The 27,500-nt window shown below is 47.7% G+C and overlaps 1 protein-coding gene across 1 annotated transcript in view; it reads right to left on the reverse strand.

Moving 5' to 3' along the window:
* Positions 1-27,500, reverse strand: part of LOC124040207 (BAH and coiled-coil domain-containing protein 1-like) — a 69,556-nt gene that overhangs the window by 12,573 nt on the left and 29,483 nt on the right. Inside the window, 16 exon segments of the mRNA XM_046357156.1 lie at positions 1,145-1,219; positions 1,418-1,818; positions 3,645-3,827; positions 3,960-4,195; positions 9,304-9,545; positions 11,430-11,596; positions 15,833-16,759; positions 17,827-18,166; positions 21,140-21,333; positions 22,393-22,542; positions 22,708-23,004; positions 23,234-23,487; positions 23,489-24,612; positions 24,614-24,892; positions 24,895-25,442; positions 25,617-25,733. Of these exon segments, the coding sequence (XP_046213112.1) occupies positions 1,145-1,219; positions 1,418-1,818; positions 3,645-3,827; positions 3,960-4,195; positions 9,304-9,545; positions 11,430-11,596; positions 15,833-16,759; positions 17,827-18,166; positions 21,140-21,333; positions 22,393-22,542; positions 22,708-23,004; positions 23,234-23,487; positions 23,489-24,612; positions 24,614-24,892; positions 24,895-25,442; positions 25,617-25,733 (5,534 nt within the window).

Below are 27,500 nucleotides of genomic sequence, written 5' to 3' on the forward strand. Positions count from 1 at the left end.
TCAGCCTGTTCAACAGGTTTCTGCCTGTATCTGGGCTTTCCAAAGAAAGGACCATATATTACTGCTTGAAAGATGTGTGTATAAGGGTGTGTGTGTGTGTGTGTGTGTGTGTGTGTGTGTGTGTGTGTGTGTGTGTGTGTGTGTGTGTGTGTGTGTGTGTGTGTGTGTGTGTGTGTGTGTGTGTGTGTGTGTGTGTGTGTGTGTGTGTGTGTGTGTGTGTGTGTGTGGGTGTTTTCCACATGAAGGGACAATATATTACAGTGACAGAGGTTTCATCACCAGAGGGTATGGAATATTACTCACCTCTCTAGGTTGGTGTGTGTGGAAATTGTGTGTATGCGCACATGAACGGGTATATGTATTTAGTACGCGTGCGCGCATGTGTGTGAGTTTAGTAAGTATGTGTGTGTAGATTGGGGTTTTTGTTCTGTGCTGTTTGCTTAGAGTCATGTGTTTGTCACATTCCCTCCGTATGACTATGATAAGATCAGTCAGAGGCAACCACCTCAGGGCTGTTCTCACCAAAACACACACAAACGACATCACACTTATTCAGCAGTCATATATCTCACCAGCTGACAGATTCACGGTTGTTTAAAACTGATCAGCTCATGCAGGTTGGTAATAATAAGATAAGTCATGCGGTAGCTTCTGACTTAAATTCGCCAAAGCACATTTATATCACCTTTTCAGTTACATTATGTACATTTTCCCCATTCCTCCATGCCCACTCATCCTCTCTCTTCTACTCTACCTGTTGTTCCTGCTCAGGACTCCAACTGCCATTTCCTGTTTCACACTGCCTATTTTTGTTTGCCCCTATCCCTCCTTCTCTCATGACCCCCTCCCCCTCCACCCATGTTGACCCCCCTCCACCCCCATGTTGACCCCCCTCCACCCATGTTGACCCCCCCCCCCCCTCCCCCTCCACCCATGTTGACCCCCTCCCCCCTCCACCCATGTTGACCCCCCTCCCCCCTCCCCTCCACCCATGTTGACCCCCCCTCCCCCCCCTCCCCCTCCACCCATGTTGACCCCCCCCCTCCCCTCCCCCTCCACCCATGTTGACCCCTCTCCCCCTCCCCTCCACCCATGTTGACCCCCTCCCCCCTCCCCCTCCACCCATGTTGACCCCCATCCCCACCTGTTTCTTCCTGCTCTTCCTGCCCCTGGTGGTTTCCTCTCTCTGGGTCTCAGTCTCCAGCCAGCAGCCTCTCCTCTGGAACAACCAAACAGGTCAGGACAGGTTAGCATTACAGACAATGATCATAATCACCATGTAGCTAGAGAGAAACCGTAACACGTGCATTTTAACAGTCTCAAGTAGTTGAGGGAGATTTTAACAGAGGAAGCAGTTTTTGATTAACCTAGAGACCCACAGTCCCTCCCCCCAGGTCCTCTCATTCCCCCTCCTCACCTGTCCCAGAATGCTTTGGGGTTCTGAGCTCTTCATCTCGGCCTCCGCCATAGGTCCCTGGACCCCCCTGCTGTCCTCGAGGCTGTTTCCCACTGATGAGGCCCTCCAGTTAGGTACAGGTCCTCTCCTTTCCCCCTGTGGCTCCTGGAGCTCCGGGCGTCTCCGGTCTGCAGTAGCAGGACGTGGCGTGCAGGGGGCTCCTCTCATCCTCAGCTCCGCACTGGGCAGGCTTGCATCATCACCTTGCCTCTCCTTCTTGCTTCTGGCTTTCTGATTGGCTTGAAGCTTAGCGGCTGGGCCAATCGCAGCAGTGTGCATTGGCGTGTCTTTGGAGGATGGTGGCGTCGTCTTGACGTCATTGGTTCCTTTGTCGCTGTCATAGCTCCCCTCATCTTCCTCCTCTGTGGAAGTAAGGGATCAATAAAATCGATTAGAAACTGACTGGAGATCAGTTGTGACACAACCATCTCAAGCTCAGGCTCTAGTGAAATACAGTGTAGAGAAGCTACAGTGGGGTCCAAAATTATTGACACCCTTGATAAAGATGAGCAAAAATGACTGTATAAAATAAATAAAACAAATACTGAGATATATTGTATATTCCATTTTTGGGGGGTAAAATATTGTCTTTTATACTAATACAATTGCTCAGAGAAAGAGATTTTGTTTAACAAGTAATAAATGTTTCTCTCAAAAAGGAACGGGTAAAAATGATTGACCTCACCTTCCAAGGATAACGGCACTGAGCCTTTTTCTAGAAGGTTTTATGAGTTGGAGAACACATTGGGAGGGATCTTTGACCAGTCCTCCATACAGAATCCTTTAAGAACCTTGATGTCCTTAGTCCTCTTCAATTCAAACCGCAGGTTTTCAATGGGTTTCAAGTCCAAAGACAGATGGCCATTGCAAAATGTTGATTTTGTGGTCATTGAAACATTTCTTTGTGTATTTTGTTGTGAGCTCGGGGTTATTGTCTTGCTGGAAGAGTTCATTTGCGGACAAGTTTCAGCCTCCTGGCGGCAAACAGGTTTATGACTAAAATATCCTGGTACTGTAAAGTTCATGATGCCGGTGACCTTTACACCTTTACCAGCATATTTTACTGTATGTATGGGGTTATTTTCTTCTCATGCTTTCTCACCTGGACACCCAAACCCACCACTGGTGTCCGTGGCCAAATACCTCTATTTAAATGTCACCCAACAAATGTAAACACCTGGAGTTTGCTAAACAGCATTGGCACTTGGATTGGAACTAGTGCTTTGGTCAGATGATATGAAAATAGAGCTATTTGGCCACGCACACCAGTGTGGGTTTGGGTGTCCAGGTGAGAATGCATGAGAAGAAAAGAACCTCTAGGTATTGAACGATTGAAAGGTATTGAAAACAGTGGTGCCAATAAACAAACAAAAAGTATCACTTGTTAAACAAAGTCTCTTTCTCTGAGCAGTTATATTAGTATAAAATAATATAACTTCCCAATTTTTTTACCATATAATATATCGCGGTATTTGAACTATTTCTTTTATACAGTCATTTTTGCGGTCAAGGAAACCCAACGGCTATCTCCCTTTCTCATGCACAGACAAGCATCAGCACACACACACACGTACTGTACACGCAAATAATCACGCAGGCACCCATGCAAACACGCAATCACACATGCACATACACACACACAGATCAGATCTTTATTGGCAGCTGTGGGTGGCTGACTGGGGGTCGTGTCGGGTGTCGACACGTTGCTGACACACTTGTCACTTACTCAGTGTTCTCGTCAACACTCTCTCACACAAACACACATCGCAAACACTTTGCTGCCTGCGAGGGGACAGGCAGATAGTGGCAAAAACACACACACACAGGATCTAATCAACTGACAGACATTGGGACACTTCACTTTATTTCTATGAAATGTTAATTTGAGATTATTGAGGAAAGGGGGACATTGTGTCTCTACTGGTTGGATTGAGGGGGTGCAGGGGGGGGGGGTGTGACATTCTAAAAGAGGCGATAGCGAGGTTCACGTTACAGCGCGGGTTTGGGGGCCGCATGCCAGTGGGCAGCCGTTAACGGTTTTAATGGTGTGACAGACGAGCCTGGAAGTAAGAGGAGGCCACCGTGATGGGAGACATCTCACTCACTGACACACACTCTCACACACACTCACACATTCACACACACTCACACACACAGCTGGGAGACATCTCATTGAGAAGTAACTCACCCTGGCCGGAGGTCTCGCTATTGCTCTTCCCTTCGTTCACTTCCTGGTTCGCAGAGTCCTCGCCTGCTCTGCGGAGGACTCTGGTCGATGGTCCGCCTTGTTTGACCTTTGGCCGACCTCTCCTCCTCCTCCTCACCCCCTGATTGGGCGCCCAGTTCTGCTGGGCACTGGATGTATTGGCTGCTGGGTGGACATGGAGACATGGGTGTGTTAGTGTCAGGGAGTGTATGAGGTACAAGGTCTACATGTGTGTGTGTGCCTGTGTGCATGTGTACATACATGTATGCATGTGTGGAGTGCATGTGTGTGTTTTACCTTTGTCACTCTCTCTGCAGTTTGCGTGGGCTCCAGGTCTGGGGTCCACTCTGTGGCGATGCATGCCCCCTGATGGGGCACCTCTCTGGGCCACAGCCTTCTGCTTCAGCTGGGTCACCCTCCGTGCTAGTCTGGAGCTCAGGCTGGGACGACCTCTCCTCCTCTTGAGGAAGCCATGATTGGTCATCCTCTTCCTCCGCTTCTCTCCATCCCCTTCTGCTTCCTCATCCTCCGCCCTAAAACAAATGAAGAAGAGAGAGAGAAGGATTTTATAAAAGGGGGAAAGATGGGGAGGTGCAAACAGAAAGGCTAAAGAAGATCAAAGAAACGGTAACAGGTCATGTCTTTCTGCTCTCCCTCTCCCTCTCCCTCCCTCTATCTCACTCCCTCTCTCTCTCTCTCTCCCTCTCTCTCTCTCCCTCTCCCTCTCTCTCTCCGATCTCTCTCCCTCTCTCTCTCTCTCTCTCTCTCTCTCCCTCTCCCTCACCCTCTCCCTCTCTCCCTCTCTCCCTCTCTCCCTCTCTATCTCTCTCTATCTCTCTCTCTCTATCTCTCTCTCTCTCTCTCTCTCTCCCTCTCTCTCTATCTATCTATCTATCTATCTATCTATCTATCTATCTATCTATCTATCTATCTATCTATCTATCTATCTATCTATCTCTCTCTCTCTCTCTCTCTCCCTCTCTCTCTCTCCCTCTCTCTCCCTTTTTTCCCTTCTCTCTGGCCTTTGATGAGTACAGAGGGTGGGGGGGGGGGGTATTTTCCCGTACGGAGGCTGTTTGGAAGAGGAAGCATTCTGTCGGTAAACTCTGAAATATCCAAGAGGAGTGTGAATATGAGACCCTGCTGAATCACACCAAGAAAGTGGGAGATATAGCTGGCGAGACAGCTACTGAAGAAAAACAGAGCGCGAGAGAGAGAGAGGGGGATGGGGAGAGTTGGAGGGAGCAAAAGAGAGAGAGCTAACAAAAGAGAGCACACAGAGCGAGAGCATGAGAAAGCGAGAGAGAGAGAGAGAGAGAGAGGGAGAGGCGAGGCAGTCTCAGGGGAGTCTGTCCATTGACCTGCGCTCCAGGGCTGGATCGATAAACACTAACCTCTATTGAACACCACTCTTCTCTCTACCCCTTTTCTCTCTCTCTTCATCTCCTCTCTCTCTTCCTCCCCAGTCTCTCTCTTTTTCTTTCTGTCTCCGTTTCTCTCTCTTTATCTCTCAAAGTGCACACACACCCACACACACACACACACACACACACACACACACACACACACACACACACACACACACACACACACACACACACACACACACACACACACACACACACACACACACACACACACACACACACACACACACACACACACACACACACACTGCTGTGAGCAGCTGGTGTCTGAGGCAGGTGAATCCTATATTCCCACAGAGTGCTCAGCATCTCCCATCAAGAAAAAGAGAGGGAGGGAGGAGGGAGGTAGATTTGGGGAAGGAGCGGAGTAAAGGGAGAAGGGAGGGAGAGGAGAGGAAAAGAGAGGGAGATTTTAGAGGATAAAGTAGGGAATGAGTGGAGGAAAGGATGAGCAGGAAAAAGAGGAGGGGAAGGTGGTCTAGTTGGTCATTTCAGACAAATACAAAACTTTTCTGCTGAAGTTAAGATCTACAGAGAAGCCATCCACTGGGCACAGGCGTCGATTTAATGCCTATTCCAAGTTAGTTCAACGTAATTTCATTATAATTACTTGGAAACAATGTTGATTCAACCAGTGTGTTCCCAGTGGGCAGCTTCCTGAAAACTCCTAAACTGCCCCTAACAAACTCCCACGTCCCCCATACCCATCCCCCACATCAACCCTCCATGGCCCAGCCTTAACCTGTCTGTCACCATGACCCCTTACCACTCCTTTCAACCTTTGACCTTTTGACCTCCAGTCAGCCCTAAGCCCCAGCGTTAGCCCTCTGTCAGTGTGCAACAGCAGTCAGTTGACGTAGAGTCACGTAAATCCACAGAGAATAGTGATTGGAGAAAACAATTGGTACAGTTACATATCGGGATATTATTTTTGACGATATATCGCATCGTATCGTTTTGACAATATTGCAATATTATTTTTGTGCTGGTTGGCTCTACCTGCACCAAAATTCCAGTATTTTTCCTTCATAGCTTGTTTTCCATCTTCTTTTTAAATATAGCTTGCCAGCTTGTAGTTCTAAAAATCAGAAATGAGTTACATCTTGTTTGTTCAGCTTTTCCTATGGGAAAATGAATGAGAAAAGAATAGAGTTTTGGGATAAACAACGAAAATACGGTCTGAGGTGAACACAGGCTTATGAGATCGTCTACGTTTTGTTCTATGAGATATTATCAGTCAGGTAACTTGACCTTTATGAATAGGAAGCCTTTATGTGCTTGTTTTGATCACGTAAATTCTTCAAAAAGTGACGTAGCTGATGAAGATTATCTCATAGAATAAAACATATAAGATCTGCTAAGCCTGTGTTTAGCACAGACCTTATTTTCGGCGTTTATTCAAAAACCCTACAAAAACTCCATTCATCTTCCCATAGGCTTTGTCCAACGAACCATGGCGGAGTTAGTGCCTACAAAAAGACGCCATTACTATTGCTCTCTATAGGGAGACTATTTGTTTTCAGCACTTTTATTTCCATGACTGACCAAAACTAGTTTTCTCATGGCTCTCTCTCATCCCTCTGCAGCAGACATATAGTGAGCAATATGTTTGGAACATCAAATCGCAATAAAATCACGCATAGAATCACAATGCATATCGTAATAGCACCAAAGTATCGAGATAATATCATAACGTGAGGTCCCAGTCCTAACAGAGTATTAAATTACAATAACAACACCCTTCCCCCCTTTCCTCTCTCCAACACCTCTGTCAACAAGTACTGCCACCAACAGACCAGTCGAGACATTTCTACCTCTTGCAGCTCTCACCCCTCCCCCCCTCTCTGAGATGAAGGAATAAACTATTGATACCACGCTCATTAATTAGGACAAAAAATACATCCTGTCACATACCAGCCAGCTCCAGTAATTAAACAAATATGTGCGTGTGTCGTCCATGCATTTATCTGTGTAGTATGTAAAATCATGCAATGTGTGTGTGTGTGTGTGTGTGTGTTTTGTCATTTTTCATTAGTTCGTTGTAATCAGTGTGGTAACCGTGATAAACCTTGAGTTTGTTTAATCAGTTTATCAGAGCGAGGGGAACACGCACTATCAGAGGTGGAGCACAGCCAGAAAACACATTCATCAATATGATGACTTAACACTGGAATTTAACACTGGAATTTAACACTGTGTGTGTGTGTGTGTGTGTGTGTGTGTGTGTGTGTGTGTGTGTGTGTGTGTGTGTGTGTGTGTGTGTGTGTGTGTGTGTGTGTGTGTGTGTGTGTGTGTGTGTGTGTGTGTGTGTGTGTGTGTGTGTGTGTGTGTGTGTGTGTGTGTGTGTGTGAGATAGAGAGAGAGAGCATGTGTAGGGCATTAGGGGGTTTGCTTTGTAATCCTGTGTGTGTGTGTGCATGCCTTTGTGAATGCCTGCCTGCGCGCTCAAGTGTATGTGTTAGAAGAAGAGGTTGGTGAGTCATTCATCACTGTGATAAGTTTACATGGGGACTTTGTCCAGCCATATTAATATGTGTTGAGGGTGAGAGGGAGTCAGGACATAATCAATGGTGGTGATAAATATGATTAAATGTGATTAATGATGATTAATGAGTCTCTCCTCTGAGCTGATTAATCTATTAACCCCTCTCATTTAGAAACCACACCGGGTTTACTACCAGGTTCACACACACACACACACACACACACACACACACACACACACACACACACACACACACACACACACACACACACACACACACACACACACACACACACACACACACACACACACACACACACACACATGCTCAGTACGTGTGTGTGTGTGTGTGTGTGTGCGTGCGTGCATGCATGCATGTGTATGTGTGTTTGTGTGTGCGAGCGAGACAGAGAGAGAGATAGCAGTTCCTCCACTCAGCAGTAGCAGTTCCTCTCATAAAGATTCTCAACAAGGTTCATCTCAGGGTACAATACTTTATTGAAAGCCATATAAGTACAGTAAATATGCACTATATATGCAAAGGTTTGTGGACACCCCTTCAAATTAGTGGATTCGGCTATTCCAGCCACACCCGTTGCTGACAGGTGTATAAAATCGAGCACACTGCCATGCAATCTCCATAGACAAACATTGGCAGTATAATGGTCTTACTGAAGAGCTCAGTGACGTTCAACGTGGCACCATCATAGGATGACACCTTTCCAAGTCAGTTCATCAAATTTCTGTCCTGCTGGAGCTGCCTCTGTCAACTGTATGTGCTGTTATTGTGAAGTGGAAAAGTCTAGGAGCAACAACGGCTCCGCCACGAAATGGTAGGCCACACAAACTGACAGAACAGAACGGGCGAATGCTGAAGTGTGTAGCACACAAAAATCATCTGTCCTCGGTTGCAACACTCACTACTGAGTTTCAAACTGCCTCTTGAAGCAACGTCAGCACAATAACTGCTCGTCTGTAGCATCATGAAATGGGTTTTCATGAACGACCAGCCACACACAAGCCTAAGATCACCATCATCGATGCCAAGGGTCGGCTGGAGCGGTGTAAAGCTCACCGCAATTGGACTCTGGAGCAGAGGAAACACGTTCTCTGGAGTGATGAATCAAACTTCACCATCTGGCAGTCCGATGGATGAATCTGGGTTTGGCGGATGCCAGGAGAACGCTACCTTCCCGAATGCATAGTGCCAACTTAAACGTTTGGTGGAGGAGGAGTAATGGTCTGGGGCTGTTTATCTTGGTTCCAGTGAAGGGAAATCTTAATGCTACAGCATACAATGAAATTCTAGACGATTTTGTGCTTGCAACTTTGTGGCAACAGTTTGGGGAAGGCCCTTTCCTGTTTCAGCATGACAGTGCTCCAGTGAACAAAGCGAGGTCCATACAGAAATGGTTTGTCGAGAAGGGTGTGGATCAACTTGACTGGCCTGCACAGAGCCCTGACTTCAACCCCATTGAACACCTTTGGGATGAATTGGAACGCCGACTGCGAGCAAGGCCTAATCGCCCAACATCAGTGCCCGACCTCACTAATGCTCGTGGCTGAATGGAAGCACGTTCCTACAGCAATATTCTAATGTCTAGTGGAAAGCCTTCCCAGAAGAGTGGAGGCTGTTATAGCAGCATAATGGAGACCAACTGAATATTAATGCCCATACTTTTGGTCATGTAGCGTATCTGGATAGAAGAACCCCTGCGGAGACACTCACCTGAGTCTCTTGGGGCCATCTGAGGCGCTGGGACCTGGGGTAGACTTGCGTTTCCGGGGGCGACCAGGTCGTCTGCGAACAGGGCTGTGAGAGGTCTCTGCTTTCTGGTGGTCATGTTTTCTCTGCAGCTTGGCTAACTCTCTCTGTTTCTCTTTGTAACGTCTCTGTATCTCCGCTAGCTGCACTCGCATCGCTAGCTCCGCCTCATCCATCGTCTCCATGGCAGCCTTCACTGGACACACCTGCAATACAAACAGACATTAAATATATAGTAGACTGTAAATGGACTGTACTGTGTGTTGTTCAGAGAGATCACTCCAGATTCAAGTTGAAATATGACGTTTTTGCAGGTCCCCAGGACGTCGGGAGACGCCGTCAAAACAATCCACTAAGGGCAGAAATATAGCTCATGTGCCTAAATACAGAACGTCGCCACTAGGGGCAATGATGAATGCTATTACAATCAAGTAGGCATGGGTTTTGCTGGGGTTTGTGGACAGGGGTGGCGGATGGGTGTAATCCGGCGGTTGCGTGTTCAATCCCAGTGATAAGCACTCATGTTTGCAACTTCGAAATTTGACGTTTGGAGAAACGTGGAAAAGCGTCTCATTCTGCAGTGAAACTGTGCAAGCTTGTTGGTATTGTAACGCATAAAATGTAACTTGTGTGTATGTACAGTGGGGCAAAAAAGTATTTAGTCAGCCACCAATTGTGCACGTTCTCTCACTTAAAAAGATGAGAGAGGCCTGTAATTTTCATCAAAGGTACACTTCAACTATGACAGACAAAATGAGGGGAAAAAATCCAGAAAATCACATTATTTGCAAATTATGATGGAAAATAAGTATTTGGTTAATAACAAAAGTTTATCTCAATACTTTGTTATATACCCTTTGTTGGCAATGACAGGGGTCAAACGTTTTCTGTAAGTCTTCACAAGGTTTTCACACACTGTTGCTGGTATTTTGGCCCATTCCTCCATGCAGATCTCCTCTAGAGCAGTGATGTTTTGGGGCTGTTGCTGGGCAACACAGACTTTCAACTCCCTCCAAAGATTTTCTATGGGGTTGAGATCTGGAGACTGGCTAGGCCACTCCAGGACCTTGAAATGTTTCTTACGAAGCCACTCCTTCGTTGCCCGGGCGGTGTGTTTGGGATCATTGTCATGCTGAAAGACCCAGCCACATTTCATCTTTAATGCCCTTGCTGGTGGAAGGAGGTTTTCACTCAAAATCTCACGATACATGGCCCCATTCATTCTTTCGTTTACATGGATCAGTCGTCCTGGTCGCTTTGCAGAAAAACAGCCCCAAAGCATGATCTTTCCACCCCCATGCTTCACAGTGGGTATGGTGTTCTTTGGATGCAACTCAGCATTCTTTGTCCTCCAAACATGACGAGTTGAGTTTTTACCAAAAAGTTATATTTTGGTTTCATCTGACCATATGACATTCTCCCAATCTTCTTCTGGATCATCAAAATGCTCTCTAGCAAACTTTATTATCAGTGGTCTTGTATGTCTTCAATTTCCTAATAATTGCTCCCACAGTTGATTTCTTCAAACCAAGCTGCTTACCTATTGCAGATTCAGTCTTCCCAGCCTGGTGCAGGTCTACAATTTTGTTTCTGGTGTCCTTTGACAGCTCTTTGGTCTTGGCCATAGTGGAGTTTGGAGTGTGACTGTTTGAGGTTGTGGACAGGTGTCTTTTATGCTGATAACAAGTTCAAACAGGTACCATTAATACAGGTAACGAGTGGAGGACAGAGGAGCCTCTTAAAGAAGAAGTTACAGGTCTGTGAGAGCCAGAAATCTTGCTTGTTTGTAGGTGAACAAATACTTATTTTCCACCATAATTTGCAAATAAATTCATTAAAAATACTACAATGAGATTTTCTGGATTCTTTCCCTCATTTTGTCTGTCATAGTTGAAATGTACCTATGATGAAAATTACAGGCATCTCTCATCTTTTTAAGTGGGAGAACTTGCACAATTGGTGGCTGACTAAATACTTTTTTTGCCCCACTATATATACATACTGTACATGTGCATTATACGTATAAGTGTGTGTGTTCAGTTCTATGTGAGTGTATACAGTTCTATGTATGTTTTGGCATACACACATACCGGCTCGTGGCGAGGCATCCAGCTGCATTTCCGTCGCAGGTTGAGGGTCCTTCTGACGGTACACTGCTGCCCCTCCCCCGTCCCTGTAGCTCCTCCCCCCAGCTCCAGACTGCGGGCTGCAGCCAGGGTCGCCAGGCTACGCAGGTCAAAGGTCAAAACATCCTCACCTTAAAAAAAGGGAGAGGAAAAACGTTACTTCTTTCTGGTGTGAAAATATATTTTTTTAAAGTGGTGTGAAAATAATATGACATGATTTGTCCTATTGCCGCCCCCTAAACAAGTGATTTACAAGCTAACTTATAGCCTTCACACCCACACCCACACCCACACCCACGCACGCAGGACCACACACTCACTCATCGGCTGAGGTAGACGGATGGAGAGAAAGAAGGAGGGAGAGCGCTAAAGGAGTGCTGTCTCTCCATCTATCACTGTCATTAACTCTGTCATTGTCACCGCCTGCAGATCAACTAGAATATTCATGAGGAACGAGCCACCCCAGACACACAACACACACACACACACACACACACACACACACACACACACACACACACACACACACACACACACACACACACACACACACACACACACACACACACACACACACACACACACACACACACACACACACACACACACACACACAGGCTGAGCTGCACAGACACAGTCATATTGCTGTGTGCAAGAGAAAAGAGAGAGATGAAGGAGACAGAGGATGATAAAGACAAAGGGAGGGAGGTAAGGAGGGGGTGAAGGGAGGACGAGGCAGAGGAGAAGCAATAAGAGGCAAGGTGTTTATTGAGATATCTATTTATTCTCCTACATCTCCTCATTACTGACATGGACACAATCCAATTTACCCTACAGGAGGAGAGAGGAGGAGGGCAAGAAAGCGGCCTGAAGTCTTCTGAGAAGGAAAACGAGAGAGAAGGGGAAGATGGAGAGGGAGCGAGAGATCGAGAGAGAGAGAGTAAGAGGGGAAGAGAGGGTGGCATTGCAAGAGAAAGAAGGAGTAGAGGAAGGGAAGGCGAGTGAGAGGCTAGACGACGAAGAGAGATTGCGATGGAGGAGAAAGAGAGAGAAAGGGATCGGTCTGCTAGGCCAAAAGGAAGCAGTGTCTGGTTTTACTACAGACCCACTCAGAGCTGGACCACTGGAGCTGAACGGCAATTCACTGACAATATTAAAAACCTGTGTGTGTGTACCTGAGCTTAAACCATAGAACAGGCAGGGTACCCAGAATATATTAAAAACCTGTGTGTGTGTACCTGAGCTTAAACCATAGAACAGGCAGGGTACCCAGAATATATTAAAAACTTGTGTGTGTGTACCTGAGCTTAAACCATAGAACAGGCAGGGTACCCAGAATATATTAAAAACCTGTGTGTGTGTACCTGATCTTAAACCATAGAACAGGCAGGGTACCCAGAATATATTATAAACCTGTGTGTGTGTGTACCTGAGCTTAAACCATAGAACAGGCAGGGTACCCAGAATATATTAAAAACCTGTGTGTGTGTACCTGAGCTTAAACCATAGAACAGGCAGGGTACCCAGAATATATTAAAAACCTGTGTGTGTGTACCTGAGCTTAAACCATAGAACAGGCAGGGTACCCAGAATATATTAAAAACCTGTGTGTGTGTACCTGAGCTTAAACCATAGAACAGGCAGGGTACCCAGAATATATTAAAAACCTGTGTGTGTGTACCTGAGCTTAAACCATAGAACAGGCAGGGTACCCAGAATATATTAAAAACCTGTGTGTGTGTACCTGAGCTTAAACCATAGAACAGGCAGGGTACCCAGAATATATTAAAAACCTGTGTGTGTGTACCTGAGCTTAAACCATAGAACAGGCAGGGTACCCAGAATATATTAAAAACCTGTGTGTGTGTACCTGAGCTTAAACCATAGAACAGGCAGGGTACCCAGAATATATTAAAAACTTGTGTGTGTGTACCTGACCTTAAACCATAGAACAGGCAGGGTACCCAGAATATATTAAAAACCTGTGTGTGTGTACCTGAGCTTAAACCATAGAACAGGCAGGGTACCCAGAATATATTAAAAACCTGTGTGTGTGTACCTGAGCTTAAACCATAGAACAGGCAGGGTACCCAGAATATATTAAAAACCTGTGTGTGTGTACCTGAGCTTAAACCATAGAACAGGCAGGGTACCCAGAATATATTAAAAACCTGTGTGTGTGTACCTGAGCTTAAACCATAGAACAGGCAGGGTACCCAGAATATATTAAAAACCTGTGTGTGTGTACCTGAGCTTAAACCATAGAACAGGCAGGGTACCCAGAATATATTCAAAGTGAGGAAGGCAGGTATAAATAATAGAAAGGAAGGGATGGATGGATGGATGGATGGAGAGAAAGAGTGTGAATGAAAGAATGAGCAAATAAATAAATATATAAATGAATTAACCATTCCCCCCCTCAGAGAGAGAGAGAGAGAGAGAGAAAGAAAGAAAGAAAGAAAGAAAGAGATAGAGAGAGGAAGGGTGTAAGAGGCAGAGAACGAAAGCGAGTGAGGGATAGGAGGGAGGAGTAGAGGGATGTATCTCTCCTGTCCTGGAGTGGAGTCTCGTCTGTCAGACCTCTGGGCCAATGAGAGGCTCTGGTTACCCATGACTGGATGACATCACCGCTGACATCAACAGGCCTAGTTTAGCCTCCCCAAGGGCGGCAGCCACAGATAGATGCCTTCCACAACACACACGCACACACACACACACACACACACACACACACACACACACACACACACACACACACACACACACACACACACACACACACACACACACACACACACACACACACACACACACACACACACACACACACACACACAGGCAGGTACACGTACACAGACTGTGCCTTGTAATTTTTTGCACTTAGGTCGATTTTTATTCTTTTATTTTATTTAACCTTTATTTAACTAGGCAAATCAGTTAAGAACAAATTCTTATTTACAATGATGGCCTAACCCGGCTAAACCCTAATCCGGATAGCACTCGGCCAATTGTGCGCCGCCCTGTGGGACTCCCAATCACGGCCGGTTGTGATATAGATTGGAATCGAACCAGGGTCTGTAGTGACGCCTCTAGTACTGAGATGCAGTGCCTTCCGCCCGCAGGCCACTCACACACAAGCAGGTGTAAACACACACAGATACGCACATGAAATCACACATACACACACAGCTGTGCTGCACGGTATAATTTTTTGCACTTATTAATTCTGTCATCAGGGCTTGCTAAGGAAGGATTTACACAGAAGATTACATCGCTTTTTATAAATGAAAAAAGGGGGGATGGCAAACGGAGAAAAGCGCAGCCAGTGTGGTGAAGAGAAACACAGATGCTGATGGAGTGTAACAGGGATTCATCTGGGATTACTTAACAGCTTACACACACACACACAAACACGCACGCACGCGTAAATAAAAACACGTTCTCTCAGAGGGAAAAGAGGAACGGTTTAAAGAAGAAGTGTTTTAAACAAGAGCTTCTAATTAGCCAAGCCACACTCCAGAGCCTGAGGGAGGGAGGGAGGGGAGGGAGGGAGGGAGGGAGGGAGGGGGAGGGGGAGGGAGGGAGGGAGGGAGGGAGGGAGGGGAGGGAGGGAGGGAGGGAGGGAGGGAGGGAGGGGGGACACTTACACTTTTGTATTTGTTTCTTTCTTTCTCCTATCTATCCCTTTCCCCTCTCCTCCTCCCTCCTTTTGCTCCCTACCACTCCAAACCCCTCTCCCTCACCACCACATCTCCTCCCCCAGGGAAACATTTGATCTTTGGACTTGAACAGAGGCTCTAAGAGAACAGAGGAAGGAAGCTGGACAGTCAGTGGGGACGTTGTATATGTGTGTGTGTGTGTGTGTGTGTGTGTGTGTGTGTGTGTGTGTGTGTGTGTGTGTGTGTGTGTGTGTGTGTGTGTGTGTGTGTGTGTGTGTGTGTGTGTGTGTGTGTGTGTGTGTGTGTGTGTGTGTGTGTGTGTGTGTGTGTGTGTGGCATGCACATCTGGGTTCCACACTCAGTTCTCCCATCTCTGTTTCTCTCTTTGCTCGTCTGTCTGTCTGTCTGTCTGTCTGTCTGTCTGTCTGTCTGTCTGTCTGTCTGTCTGTCTGTCTGTCTGTCTGTCTGTCTGTCTGTCTGTCTGTCTGTCTGTCTGTCTGTCTGTCTGTCTGTCTGTCTGTCTGTCTGTCTGTCTGTCTGTCTGTCTGTCTGTCTGTCTGTCTGTCTGTCTGTCTGTGTGTGTGTGTGTGTGTGTGTGTGTGTGTGTGTGTGTGTGTGTGTGTGTGTGTGTGTGTGTGTGTGTGTGTGTGTGTGTGTGTGTGTGTGTGTGTGTGTGTGTGTGCTCTCACACATTCTCTAGCCACTCACTTCCTGTCTCTCTCTCCTTCTCCCTGTTCCTCTGCAGTATCCCCAGCTCAGCCAACTCTCCCAGGATCTCCATGCCTCGGTGTGGGAGTGGGCACGGGGCGGGCAGGAGTGTATTGGAGGGGGGCACAGGGGGGTAGCAGGCATCCCGGGTGGCACACAATGCTGCGGCAATAAGAAGCTCCAGACTCCAGATGCAGGGATCATCACTGAGGGTGGAGGCTGAGGTTGGGGCTGGAGAGGGCCGTGGGCTGCTTAGTATCTCTACAGAGGCTTCACTCGTACTCATCCTAACTTCCTCCTTCTCCTTTTCCTTCTCCTTCTCCTCCACATCATCACCCTTCTCTCTCTCCTCCTTCTCCCCATGTCCAGTTAGCTCAAGGGGCAGGGAAACAGTACAATCTGGTAGGTGGTTATTTTTCAATTCTGCTGAACTTTCCTCCTTCTCATCTTTCTTCGCTTGTGCTGGTTGTGGGTCCTTCAAGCCAGCTGGCTGGACCAGGCTGCCCACAGAGACCTCTCCTTTCTGGGCATCCTCAGAAGCAGAGACTGGGGCTAGAGATGGAGCTGGAAGTATGGCTGGGGATGTGGCTGAGGTTGAAACTTGGGCAAGAAACGGCGCCATTTCAAGAGTCTTCACTCCACTGCCAAATAGTGGGGGCTCAGATACTGATTGGCCCTCCACCTCTGCTCCTTCTCGTTCCCTTTCTACAACTCCACTAGATTCTACAACTTTACACCCGTTCTCCTTCTTCTCTGGTTTTGCCTCCTCATCCTCCACAATCCTCACGGTGTGTGGACAGGGCTTAGGGCAGGGCTCAGCTGGCTCCACCTCCAGATCAGCATGTTCAGCCAATCGGGCCTCCTCTGGGGAAGGACCAGCCTTGTAACCCATGGTGATTTCTGGATAGGTGTAACCTGGTGGAAGATCTGGGAGACAGAAAAAAATGAAACTACTTTAGTCAAGAGTGACTAATAATCAATCAATCATTCAATTAATAAGGCAACAGAGCTTTAGTTGAGGAAGCATTGATACAGCAAGTGTAGTCTATAGGCAGTAAGAAATAGGGCATCCCAGCAGCAGCAGTTTGTGCATCTAGGCTATATGTCCATGTGTATGTGTAGGGGATATTGATGACACCCTGCTGCCTGGCTGGGATTGCAGTGCCGACCCTGTCACCCCACAACTCTGTTATTGATGGTATCCCTCCGCCCCCTGACAACGCCACCAGATGAATGCATATCCTTCCGCCTGCTGTCTTTCAAGGACCTCTGAAGGATAAGGAGGGGCTATCAGAAATGTTTCTGACCTCGCTCATATAGAGTACACACACACATTCAACACACACATGCAGAAACACGCACACACACGCACTCAAAGACACAGACTAGGGTCCAACCTTGCTTCAAACGTTCTTCGCAGAATCAAAGAATAACAGGCTTCACAGACCAAGGATTCTTATCTTTCCTGCAGCATCTTCATCTCTCAACGTCTCTGCTACTATCTGTTCTCCTTCTTTTTTTCCATATCATTCTTTCACCAATTCTATATAAATGTTTATTTCTCCCTCTACTCCTCTCGCTTTCTCTCTCACACACATTCTCGCTCTATCTCCTCCTATTTCCCTCTCCCTCCCTCCTCCTCCTCAATCTCAGTAGTAAATGGAGGCTGGTACAGACTCTAACCTTGGGAACTGATGAAATATTACAGTGTTTCTCCTCTCTCCTCCACAGAGGGAATCAGGGATAAGACTGCTATGTGTCTCTCGGTTTATTAGTTGCTGTTGATGAATACTATATCAGAAATAAAGACACAGTGCAAGAGAACGTGCCAGAGACTAAAGCTCAAGTGTTTGTCACAGTGTGGTGCATATTGGTGAGTAGAATGAAGAATGGGGGAGAGTGTGGATAAAGTTCGTAGGCTACTTGCGTGTGACAGGGTCAGAGTGCACCAGGAAACATACAGCTCAGACATCAGTCCATCAATCCAAACTCACCTGGCTCTAAGGATTGTGGGTAATCCTGAGGCGGCTGCCCCTCTCCTCTTTCCCCTCTTTCCGCTCCTTTCAACAGGTGTGAGGGGGCGGGGCTTAGAGCTGGGGATCTAGGGGCTGCAGCCGCAGGGCTGGGGGCGGGATTTAAACGGTTCTGGGGGTGTGTTCTCCTGGAAGGGGAGTTGCAGCATGGTGCTTGGCGACTGCTGGGACACACCCCCTGGGAGGGAGGGGCGGTCTTGGAGGGAGGGGTATGGGAGAAGGGCTTAGCAGCACGGGAGGTTCTCGAAGTGTCGTGGAGAGGAGGATCGTCAATGGTGATAGTGGTGTCCTCTGCCTTCCTCTGTAGGGAGGTGGGGGGAAAGGAGAGCCTTAAAGAATAGCCACATACTGTATTCCTTCAGCTGATTCAAATAATCAACTCATCATCAAGTTTTGATTATATGTGTCAGCTGTGTAGTGCTAGGGCAAAAACCAACGCGTGCACCCAGGGGAAACCCCAGGACCCAGTTTGGGAAACACTGCCCTAGAAGACAAAAAAAACCTTGCGTACCAGAATAATGTAATAAATCGATTGAATGAATGATTCAATCAAGTTGACATCAGTAAAGTATGTTTTGTCTTTCCTCTTTCATCTCTGCTTCCCTCGTGCAGCAAAGACGTTTAGGGGCCGGGGAGAAAATGCAATAACCCTTTAAAAAACTCCCGTTCCAGAGTAAAAATTCACATTTGTTGTATAATTATTCTGGGAGAGTTAATATTATATTAGGTTATTTGAAAGGTTATAGACTGACAGTCAGTGTCCAGATTTCAGTTAGGGCTATTATTCCATCCATTTAACCCATCTGAACAGTCGCCTACAGTTCCCTACAGTCTGGTCTTGTGACTTTGAATATGCATAGTGCCTCACAATCATCACGCATGACATAGCCGGCACTGCTATCATCCTCTTTTGCCACTTCACCAAATATTTCCCAAATATTAGAATACTGTTCTGGCCCTCCTTCTATTTATTTTCAACTCTCCATTTCGCAGCTTTCCTCTTATTGAATTCAACTCTGACATTGTACTTTTTGCCTCAGTGGATCAACGTTAACTTTTTCTGCCCACGTTCCCAAAAGCTTTTTGGCAATTGGCGTGTATTTGGAGCACTACAGCTAGGCTCTATAGTTTAGGCTTGGCCTACGTACCAACACAAGATACACATAATCAAAGAAGAACCTCAATGAACAAGAATTATATACAATACCAGTCAAAAGTTTGGACACACCTACTCATTCAAGGATTTTTCTTTATTTTTGCTATTTTCTATACTGTATAATAATTGTGAATACATCAAAACTATGAAATAACTCATATGGAATCATGTAGTAACCAACATTTTTTTTAAACAAAATTAAATATATTTTTGATTTTAGATTCTTCAAAGTAGCCTCCCTTTGCATTGTTGACTGCTTTGCACACTCATTCTCTCAACCAGCTTCACCTGGAATAGTTTACCAACAGTCTTGAAGGAGTTCCCACATATGCTGAGCACTTGTTGGCTGCTTTTCCTTCACTCTGCAGTTCAACTCATCCCAAACCATCTCAATTGGGTTGAGGTCGGGTGATTGCGGAGGCCAAGTCATCTGATGCAGCACTTCATCACTCTCCTTCTTGGTCAAATAGTCCTTACATAGCCTGGAGGTGTGTTGGGTCATTGAAAAACAGATGTGATAGCATATTGCTGCAGAATGCTGTGGTAGCCATACTGATTAAGTGTGCCTTGAATATTAAATAAATCACTGACAGTGTCACCAGCAAAGCACCCCCACACCATCACATCTCCTCCTCCATGCTTCACGGTTGGAACCACACGCAGAGATCGTTCACCTACTCTGCATCTCACAAAGACACGGCGGTTGGAACCAAAAATCTCAAATTTGGACACATCAGTCCAAAGGACAGATTTCCACCGGTCTAATGTCCATTGCTCGTGTTTCTTGGCCCAAGCAAGTCTCTTCTTCTTATTGGTGTCCTTTAGTAATGTTTTCTTAGCAGAAATTCGACCATGAAGGCCTGATTCACTCAGTCTCCTCTGAACAGTTAATGTTGAGATGTGTCTGTTACTTGAACACTGTGAAGGATTTATTTGAGCTGCGATTTCTGCAGCAGAGGTAATTCTGGGTCTTCCTTTTCTGTGGCGGTCCTCATGAGAGCCAGTTTCATTATAGTGCTTTATGTTTTTGCGACTGCACTTGAAATTCTTGAAACTTTCTGCATTGTCTGACTTTCATGTCTTAAAGTAATGACGGACTGTTGTTTCTCTTTGCTTATTTGAGCTGTTCTTGCCATAACATGGACTTGGTTGTTTACCAAATAGGGATATCTTCTGTACACCACCCATACCTTGTCACAACACAACTGATTGGCTCAAACGCATTAAGAAGGAAAGAATTGACACAAATGAACTTTTAACAAGGCACAGCTGTTAATTGAAATGCATTCCAGGTGACTACCTCATGAATCTGGTTGAGAGAATGTCAAGAGTTTACAAAGCTGTCATCAGGGCAAAGGGTGGCTACATTGAAGAATCTCAAATATAAAATATGTTTTGATTTGTTTAACACTTTTTTGGTTACTACATGATTCCATATGTGTTATTTCATATTTTTGATGTCTTCCCTTTTATAATACAATGTAGAAATGAGTAAAAATGAAGAAAAACCCTGGAATGAGGCTGGCACTGTATTTATGCATGTTTCATGTTTTTTCCCCTGTTTATTCAACCCGCCCACCACCCACCCGACCTTCATCCACACAATATCCCATGACCCACATGGATTACGGGTTATGAGTCAGCCCGTGCATCACTACAGACCATCATGTTAGGAACACAATGGGGTTTATTGGGTGAATGCCACAAGCTAGTACAGACATTTCCAGCCAGCCAAAGGTCACTGGCAGTCTGCTAGGAACCTTTGTCTCTTGACAAAATGCTTTCTCTTTAAAAATGGCCTGGTTTCCCCTTTCTCTGTGTTGAAACATCTCTGGCTCTTGTGGTTGAGAATCAACAGTCTACAACTGAATATGCTGAAAATGGTGAAAGCATGAACTCTGGGTTTGTTTCAACATGTTGTTTCCTAATATATGTGTGCATACTGTTAAACAATACAAGTGTTGCTCATGGTCAAGGGGGAAATGGCAGTGTAAAAAGCCAATTTGGCTAACGTAAATGGGAGCAAAAGTCACTGTGGTAAAGAGTATTCTCTCCATGAAAAGTTACACACGAGTGCTGAGAGTGTGTGTGTTAGCTGTGAATCGCGGGTGTGTTTACCTGTGAGAGTGTGTGTTGTCGATGCAGGTGCTCCATGGCCCTGTGTTGTTGCTGGTGGTGCTGATGCTGCAGGGCGTAGAGCTCCTGTTGCCGTAGGAACGGCGAACGGGAGTAAACAGCGTGATGCTGCATGTGGGGGGAGGGACCTCGGGCTCCGTAGACCGAGGGCCACAGAGCTGACTGGTCCAACACATCTAAAGAGAGAGAAAGAGAGAGAGATAGTGGTATTGATAGTGGTATTTTCGGTCTGTTCTGTTCAAATCGATAAAGCGTGATTGAATTTTACTTGCAGAAAGGGACTGAGTGTGTGAGAGAAAGAGAGCGCAAGTAAGAGACTGTGTGTGTGTGTGAGTGAGAGCAAGAGAGAGAGTAAGGGTGTGTGGAAGCAGCTGTGTTATTTCTATCAGTGTGGCCTCAGACATCACTCTCTCCCTCTCTCTTTCTCTTTATCTCTCAATTTCTCATGGTGGTGTCTTTATGTGCATGGCAAGACATACATTCCCATATGCCCCACCCCTTTGTGGCTGCCACTGCCGTCGCTGGGAACCTTTGTTCTGTGAGATTAGCCTGAGTGGGCTTATGTTTCCCTGGGGAAGGGTTCAGTGGATGCACTTCCCCTCTCTGTAGGAACTCCTAAGGAGCGAGGCAAGGGAGCAGGCAGATAATTACATTTCACAGCCTGTTTGCAAAAGAGCAGTAACACACACACACCACAAACATCTGACTCCACCACACCACACACACACACACCACCAAACTCCACCACATAGGAACACACCAACACACACTCATCCCACACACTGCATCTCTCTCTCTGTGGCTGAACCATGAGAAGCGGTGCCATCTCTCTCCCTGAATTTTAGTATCATTAGCTAATCATAGTAAAATGGTTGGCTAAGTCCCTCTGTCAGAGACTCTGTGTTTTATGGCTCTGTTAATGGGAGCAGATATTCTAATGTCTCCTTTCTGAGTGTAAAGCATTATGCAAGCCATTCTAATGGAGGTTCATCTTCAGCGCCGGCTAACTGGCTGGGTGTGTGTGTGTGTGTGTGTGTGTGTGTGTGTGTGTGTGTGTGTGTGTGTGTGTGTGTGTGTGTGTGTGTGTGTGTGTGTGTGTGTGTGTGTGTGTGTGTGTGTGTGTGTGTGTGTGTGTGTGTGTGTGTGTGTGTGTTTGTGCATGTGCGCGTGCGCGTGCGCGTGTGCGTGCGCGTGCGCGTGTGCGTGTGGCCTGCATGTGTGTTTGTGTGTCTTACCCAGGTGGTGGTGAGCTCCAGGCTCAGAGGGCAGGACCACCAGGGAGCCAGAGGGGTCCTGGGACAGAGGCAGGACAGGCTGCAGGGGGCTGGGCAGGCCAGGGCCGAACCCTGGGCCCATACTCTGGTGCAGAGCAGCATGGCTCAGACCTGAGAGAGAGAAAACACAGAATTAGAACATGAACTTTGAGTTTGTTTCAACATGTTTTTTCCACACTTCCTGATCCATGTGTAAAGACAGTTGCACAACAATACGAGTGTTTGTCATGGTCTGTGGGGAAACTGTATTGAGGAAAACAAGAATGCTCAGCTCACCATATGAATGGCCCATCCAGAGGGAGGGACTTCCAGTCCGCTGCATCCAATGGTGGTGAGCATGAGTAGAAGGGTCTCCACCTAATTGGCTGGCCCCGCCGGGCACCAGAAGGTGAGAGGTCAGGTCACCATGGCAACTGCTGGATGGGTGGATCCTGGCAAACTCCCCTCTCTCCTTGTTTTCCCTGATGAGGAGTTCTCTGTCTCGGTCGAGGTGATGAAGGCTCAGCTGCTCTTCTGTCATCCTCTTCCTCTCTTCTGCCTCCCGGCCCAGCGGGTACACAGAGCGAGACATACCTGGCAACACACAGCGGGAGAGAGAGGGTTTAGAAAGCAGATCTGGTAACCCTTAAACAAAGCTAGCCTAGCAATGCCATAATTCTTAATAAGTCATGCCAGATTTCTAAACACAACGCAGCTGTTGAAAGAGTTGAAAAAACATTTTAAAAACATTCCAATACTGAAGCTAAGACTAACATGCGTGCATAAATACGGAGACATACAGATACATAGATCCAGCTCTCACCTTTGATGCTGGGCAGCACCCTGCCCTGTCGGCTGTGTCCTGGGGGGGTATCAGACGGGCGTTGGGGGGGCTCTCTCTGCCGGGCAACCGCCACAGCTATACCCACAGGGGGCTGTCGCACCTCCCCCTCCCCGTGTGTCTCCCCCGCCTCCCTCCCCCCTCTTCCCCCTCCGTCCATCCTTTCCCCCTCGCTATTGGACCCTCTCCTAGGGGGTAGGGGCTGTTTGGGGGGATCCTGAGGGGCGCTGGGTCTACCCCCCCTTCACTCCCTTCTCGGCGCCTTGCTTCAGGCAGCCCAGCCCCCCGAAAGGACTCCTCTGGGAGAGCAGCAAAGGCTGCTGCGAACTGTAGTTCATTAGGTTCTTCATGGCGCTGCTCTCTCCCTCTGGGTTGGGGGAGGAGTGGGGGTGAGAGGGGTGAGGCGATGACTGCTGTTGGTCATGGGTGTTTTGAGTCCTGTTATCGGGGTAGGACTCTGTGTGGGGGGACATCCTCCTCTCGTCCTCTTGAGGACCTCTCAGTACCCCCCAAGGGTGTAGTGTGGGGGGCGTTTGAACCCTGTACCCCATGACAACACCACTCTCACCATTCTGATTCTGATTCTGACTCTGCCTACCCCCCTCTCTCCCCCTTTCAGTCCCTGATCCATCAGAACCTGACCCGCTGCCATGACTACTGTGCTGCTGGTGCTTTATCCTAGCAACCTTCTGCCCCACTCTTTGGGCTCTCCCCCCTGACCCCCCCTTTCCCTCAGGAGGAGCTGAGTGTGAACAGTCCCGGAAGGGCGGGGTGCTGGCGTAGGGCCCAGTCTTGGTGGCATGGTGCCCAACCCCGGGGTAAGCGCTCTGGGCTTCAAGAGGCAGGGAGGGCCGGTAGACCTCTAGGACCTCCAAGTCTCCCCTGGAAGAAGAAGCCTCTAGGCTGCAGGAGCGAGGCCCAGGCTTGGGGTTAGGGTGGTGGGACTGGGGGTTAGAGGTATGGGGCTGAGGCTGGGATTTGGGCTGGTTGTTCTGGCTGTGGTGGTGTTGGTTGTATTTGTGGTTCTGGTTCCAGTCTGGAGGCTTGTCTGCCTTGCCATAGCCCAGCTGCTGTTGATGGGGCTGGGGCTGCTGCGTCTGGGACGACGGCTTCCTCTGGCAGTTACTGGACTGAGGATGATGAGGATTAAGAAGTGAATGAAGACCTTCACTAGACCCTCCACCTCTTCCTCCTCCTCCGCTCTTCTCTGCCCCTTTTACATCCTTAGCTCCGCTTCCACCCACTCCTCCTCCAGCACCACGGCAGTCAGGGGACCCCATGTCCCCAAAAGGCCCGACCGAGGGAACGTACGTAGGGCCAGAGCCTTTCGCCTCCCTCCCTGATCCTCTGTCTTTAGGGGGGGGTGAGAGTAAGGGGGGCAGGGGGAGGGGGGCAGTAGAACTCCGGGTGGGGGTGATGGGGATGGTGAGGATGGTGCAGCCAGCCCCCTCCCACAGCAGGCCCCATATGTAGTGGTGGAGGAGGGGGAGGGGGCATGGAGTAGGAAGCCATGGCATGGGGGTTGTGGGGTCCCATCATGGCTGCTCGACGCAGACAGTCTGACGAGGAGGAGGGGACAGTTTCACTTATCCTCATTTCCCCACTCACGCCCCCTTCCTTGGAGCATCGTCTCGCCCCCCCCCACTACCACTCCCCTGGGGTCTGTTACCCCCTTCACCTCCACCCCCACAGCTGTTCAGGGATGCAGCCTTGGACCCAGACCCAGAGTCTGCATTGGATAGTTTACTTAGTTGTGCACAGTTGGTCATGTGTTTCGCACCCTGGTTTAAGGGGTCGTTTCCATGCTTTGCGGAGTCGTCCCTGTATTCCGTGGGCAGGTTGGGGGTTTTGTGTCTGTGGTCCTCCTCACCAATGTGAGTGGGGAGGAAGTGGGGGTGAGAAAGCGCATGAGGCTGATGTTGATGGTGGTGATGATGATGTCGCTCTTTGCTCTCCTGGGGCCTCTCTTTGCTGCTGGATCTCTCTCTCGACACACTCTTTTCCACCATCCCCGGTTCTTTGGAGCTCTTTTGGGATCCCCCTCCCCCTCCTCCTCCTCCTTCCCCAGAGTCTGTTTCCCTGCTGCAGGACCCCAGAGGATGTCCAGGGGCGGTCCTAGACAGTGGCGGAAGGCTGTGATTGGTTGAGAGAAGAGGGGGCTGGGACGGCAGACTTCTCAGATAGAAATGATCTGAAAAGAGAAAAAACTAATAAAAAACATGTATAAGGTTGCAAAATGTAAAAAATAAAAATAGGAAAATAAAAATGTTTTTAATTTGGCTGATGTCATTTCACTACAAAATTACAAAATTGCAAAATACAGAAAGTGGTTCTGTAGCTACAAAAAACACACACACACACACACCTTTCTGAGTGTCGTAGAATCGGTGCTGTCCGTAGAGAACGCTGCTGTTGCTATGGTGATCCAAGTGGCTCATGGGAAGAAAGGGGGAGGTCAGACCTCCTGAATAACGGGGATACCCTGAGAGAGAAAGAGAGAGAAAGAGGAGAGGAGAGAGAGAGACCGGATGGAAGAGAGACAGGATGGAGAGGGGAGAGAGAAGTTCAATGAAATTCAATGTCATTTTGAACACAAGACCTCTATTAAATGGCCCCAACATGATTATACCCATCATTTACAGTGGACACAGCGGTGACAACAACCATAACAGAGTGTAACTGACAAGAACTGAGTATTTTTCAGGATGAAATTTGCTTATACAAAACAAGCCTGTGTTTTTCTCTTCAGGACGCTCATCCAAGACAAATAGTGGTGCCCTTAACCCATTTCAACCCGCCTTTACACACACACACACGCACGCAAGCGCACACACGCACACGCACACACACACACACACACACACACACACACACACACACACACACACACACACACACACACACACACACACACACACACACACACACACACACACACACACACACAGTTCTTCCCAGGGGGTCAGCGGGAGGTAAATAGTCGTTCTGCTCAACTCCTTGCCTCAAAGAACATTGAACTGCATCCTGGGATAGCGGAGGCCTCAACGGGGGGTGAGAGGATATTTATGTGAAAACTAAATATTTCTGTCACCATGAAGCAGACAAAACACACAAACCAGACACACACACACACACACACACACACACACACACACACACACACACACACACACACACACACACACACACACACACACACACACACACACACACACACACACACACACACACACACACACACATCAAACACATTCAAACATGTAGTCCTGCACACGCACAAACACACGTTGCACACACCGGGCCTACTACACACAGTGAGAGTTACCAAAAGGCTTGATGTGTGCGCGTGTGTGTGTGTGTATGTGTGTCTGTTTGTGCCCTTTCCCAAACTGGTTTCCCAGCTGGTTTCAAGCCCCACAGTGTCCTTGCCGGCCGGTTAATTGACAGCAGTTAACAGTTTAACGGTGGTGGCCAAAGTAAACAGCACTCCATAAAACTCATCCTCCACATTCCTCAGATGCACAAAACCACCAACACCCCTGACATGCTGGTCCCACTCGGTGTGTCTGTGGGAGTGTGTTTGTGCGTGTGTGTGTGCGTGTGTGCATGTGTGTGTGTGCGTGCATGGATATGTGTGTTTTTTAACAACCAGTTCATCTAAATGGCAACAATTAACCAAAAGGCTCCATCGGCCATCTAGAGGCAGTCATAGGCTAATGGTGAGGGATACACCTCACAGAGGGAGGGGGAGGAGAGGGAGGGGGGAGGAGAGGGAGGGGGAGGAGAGGGGAGGGGGAGGAAGGGGATCAGAGAGAGATGGAGGAGAAGGAGACAGGGGACAAGAATGGGGGGATACGGAGTGAGAACATTCACACACCAAAACAGTTTGAGAACTCTGTCAATAAAAACTCTCATCTGTAGGGTAGGGAGTTGGAGTAGAGGAGTGAGAGAATAAGGAGAGAGGGAAGAGGGATGTAGAGAGGATGGAAGATGAAGGACAAAATGAACGGGAGTGGAGAGCTTTAAGATAAAAAAAAGAAGAAAGGAAGGAAGGAAAAGCAAGAACACATGGGAAACAGGGAAGACAAGAACAGGTGCTTCACAGAGAGTGTGTGTGCGCGCGCGCGTGTGTGTGTGTGTGTGTGTGTGTGTGTGTGTGTGTGTGTGTGTGTGTGTGTGTGTGTGTGTGTGTGTGTGTGTGTGTGTGTGTGTGTGTGTGTGTGTGTGTGTGTGTGTGTGTGTGTGTGTG

Source organism: Oncorhynchus gorbuscha, linkage group LG07, assembly GCF_021184085.1.
Source record: "Oncorhynchus gorbuscha isolate QuinsamMale2020 ecotype Even-year linkage group LG07, OgorEven_v1.0, whole genome shotgun sequence".
Classification (NCBI taxonomy): domain Eukaryota; kingdom Metazoa; phylum Chordata; class Actinopteri; order Salmoniformes; family Salmonidae; genus Oncorhynchus; species Oncorhynchus gorbuscha.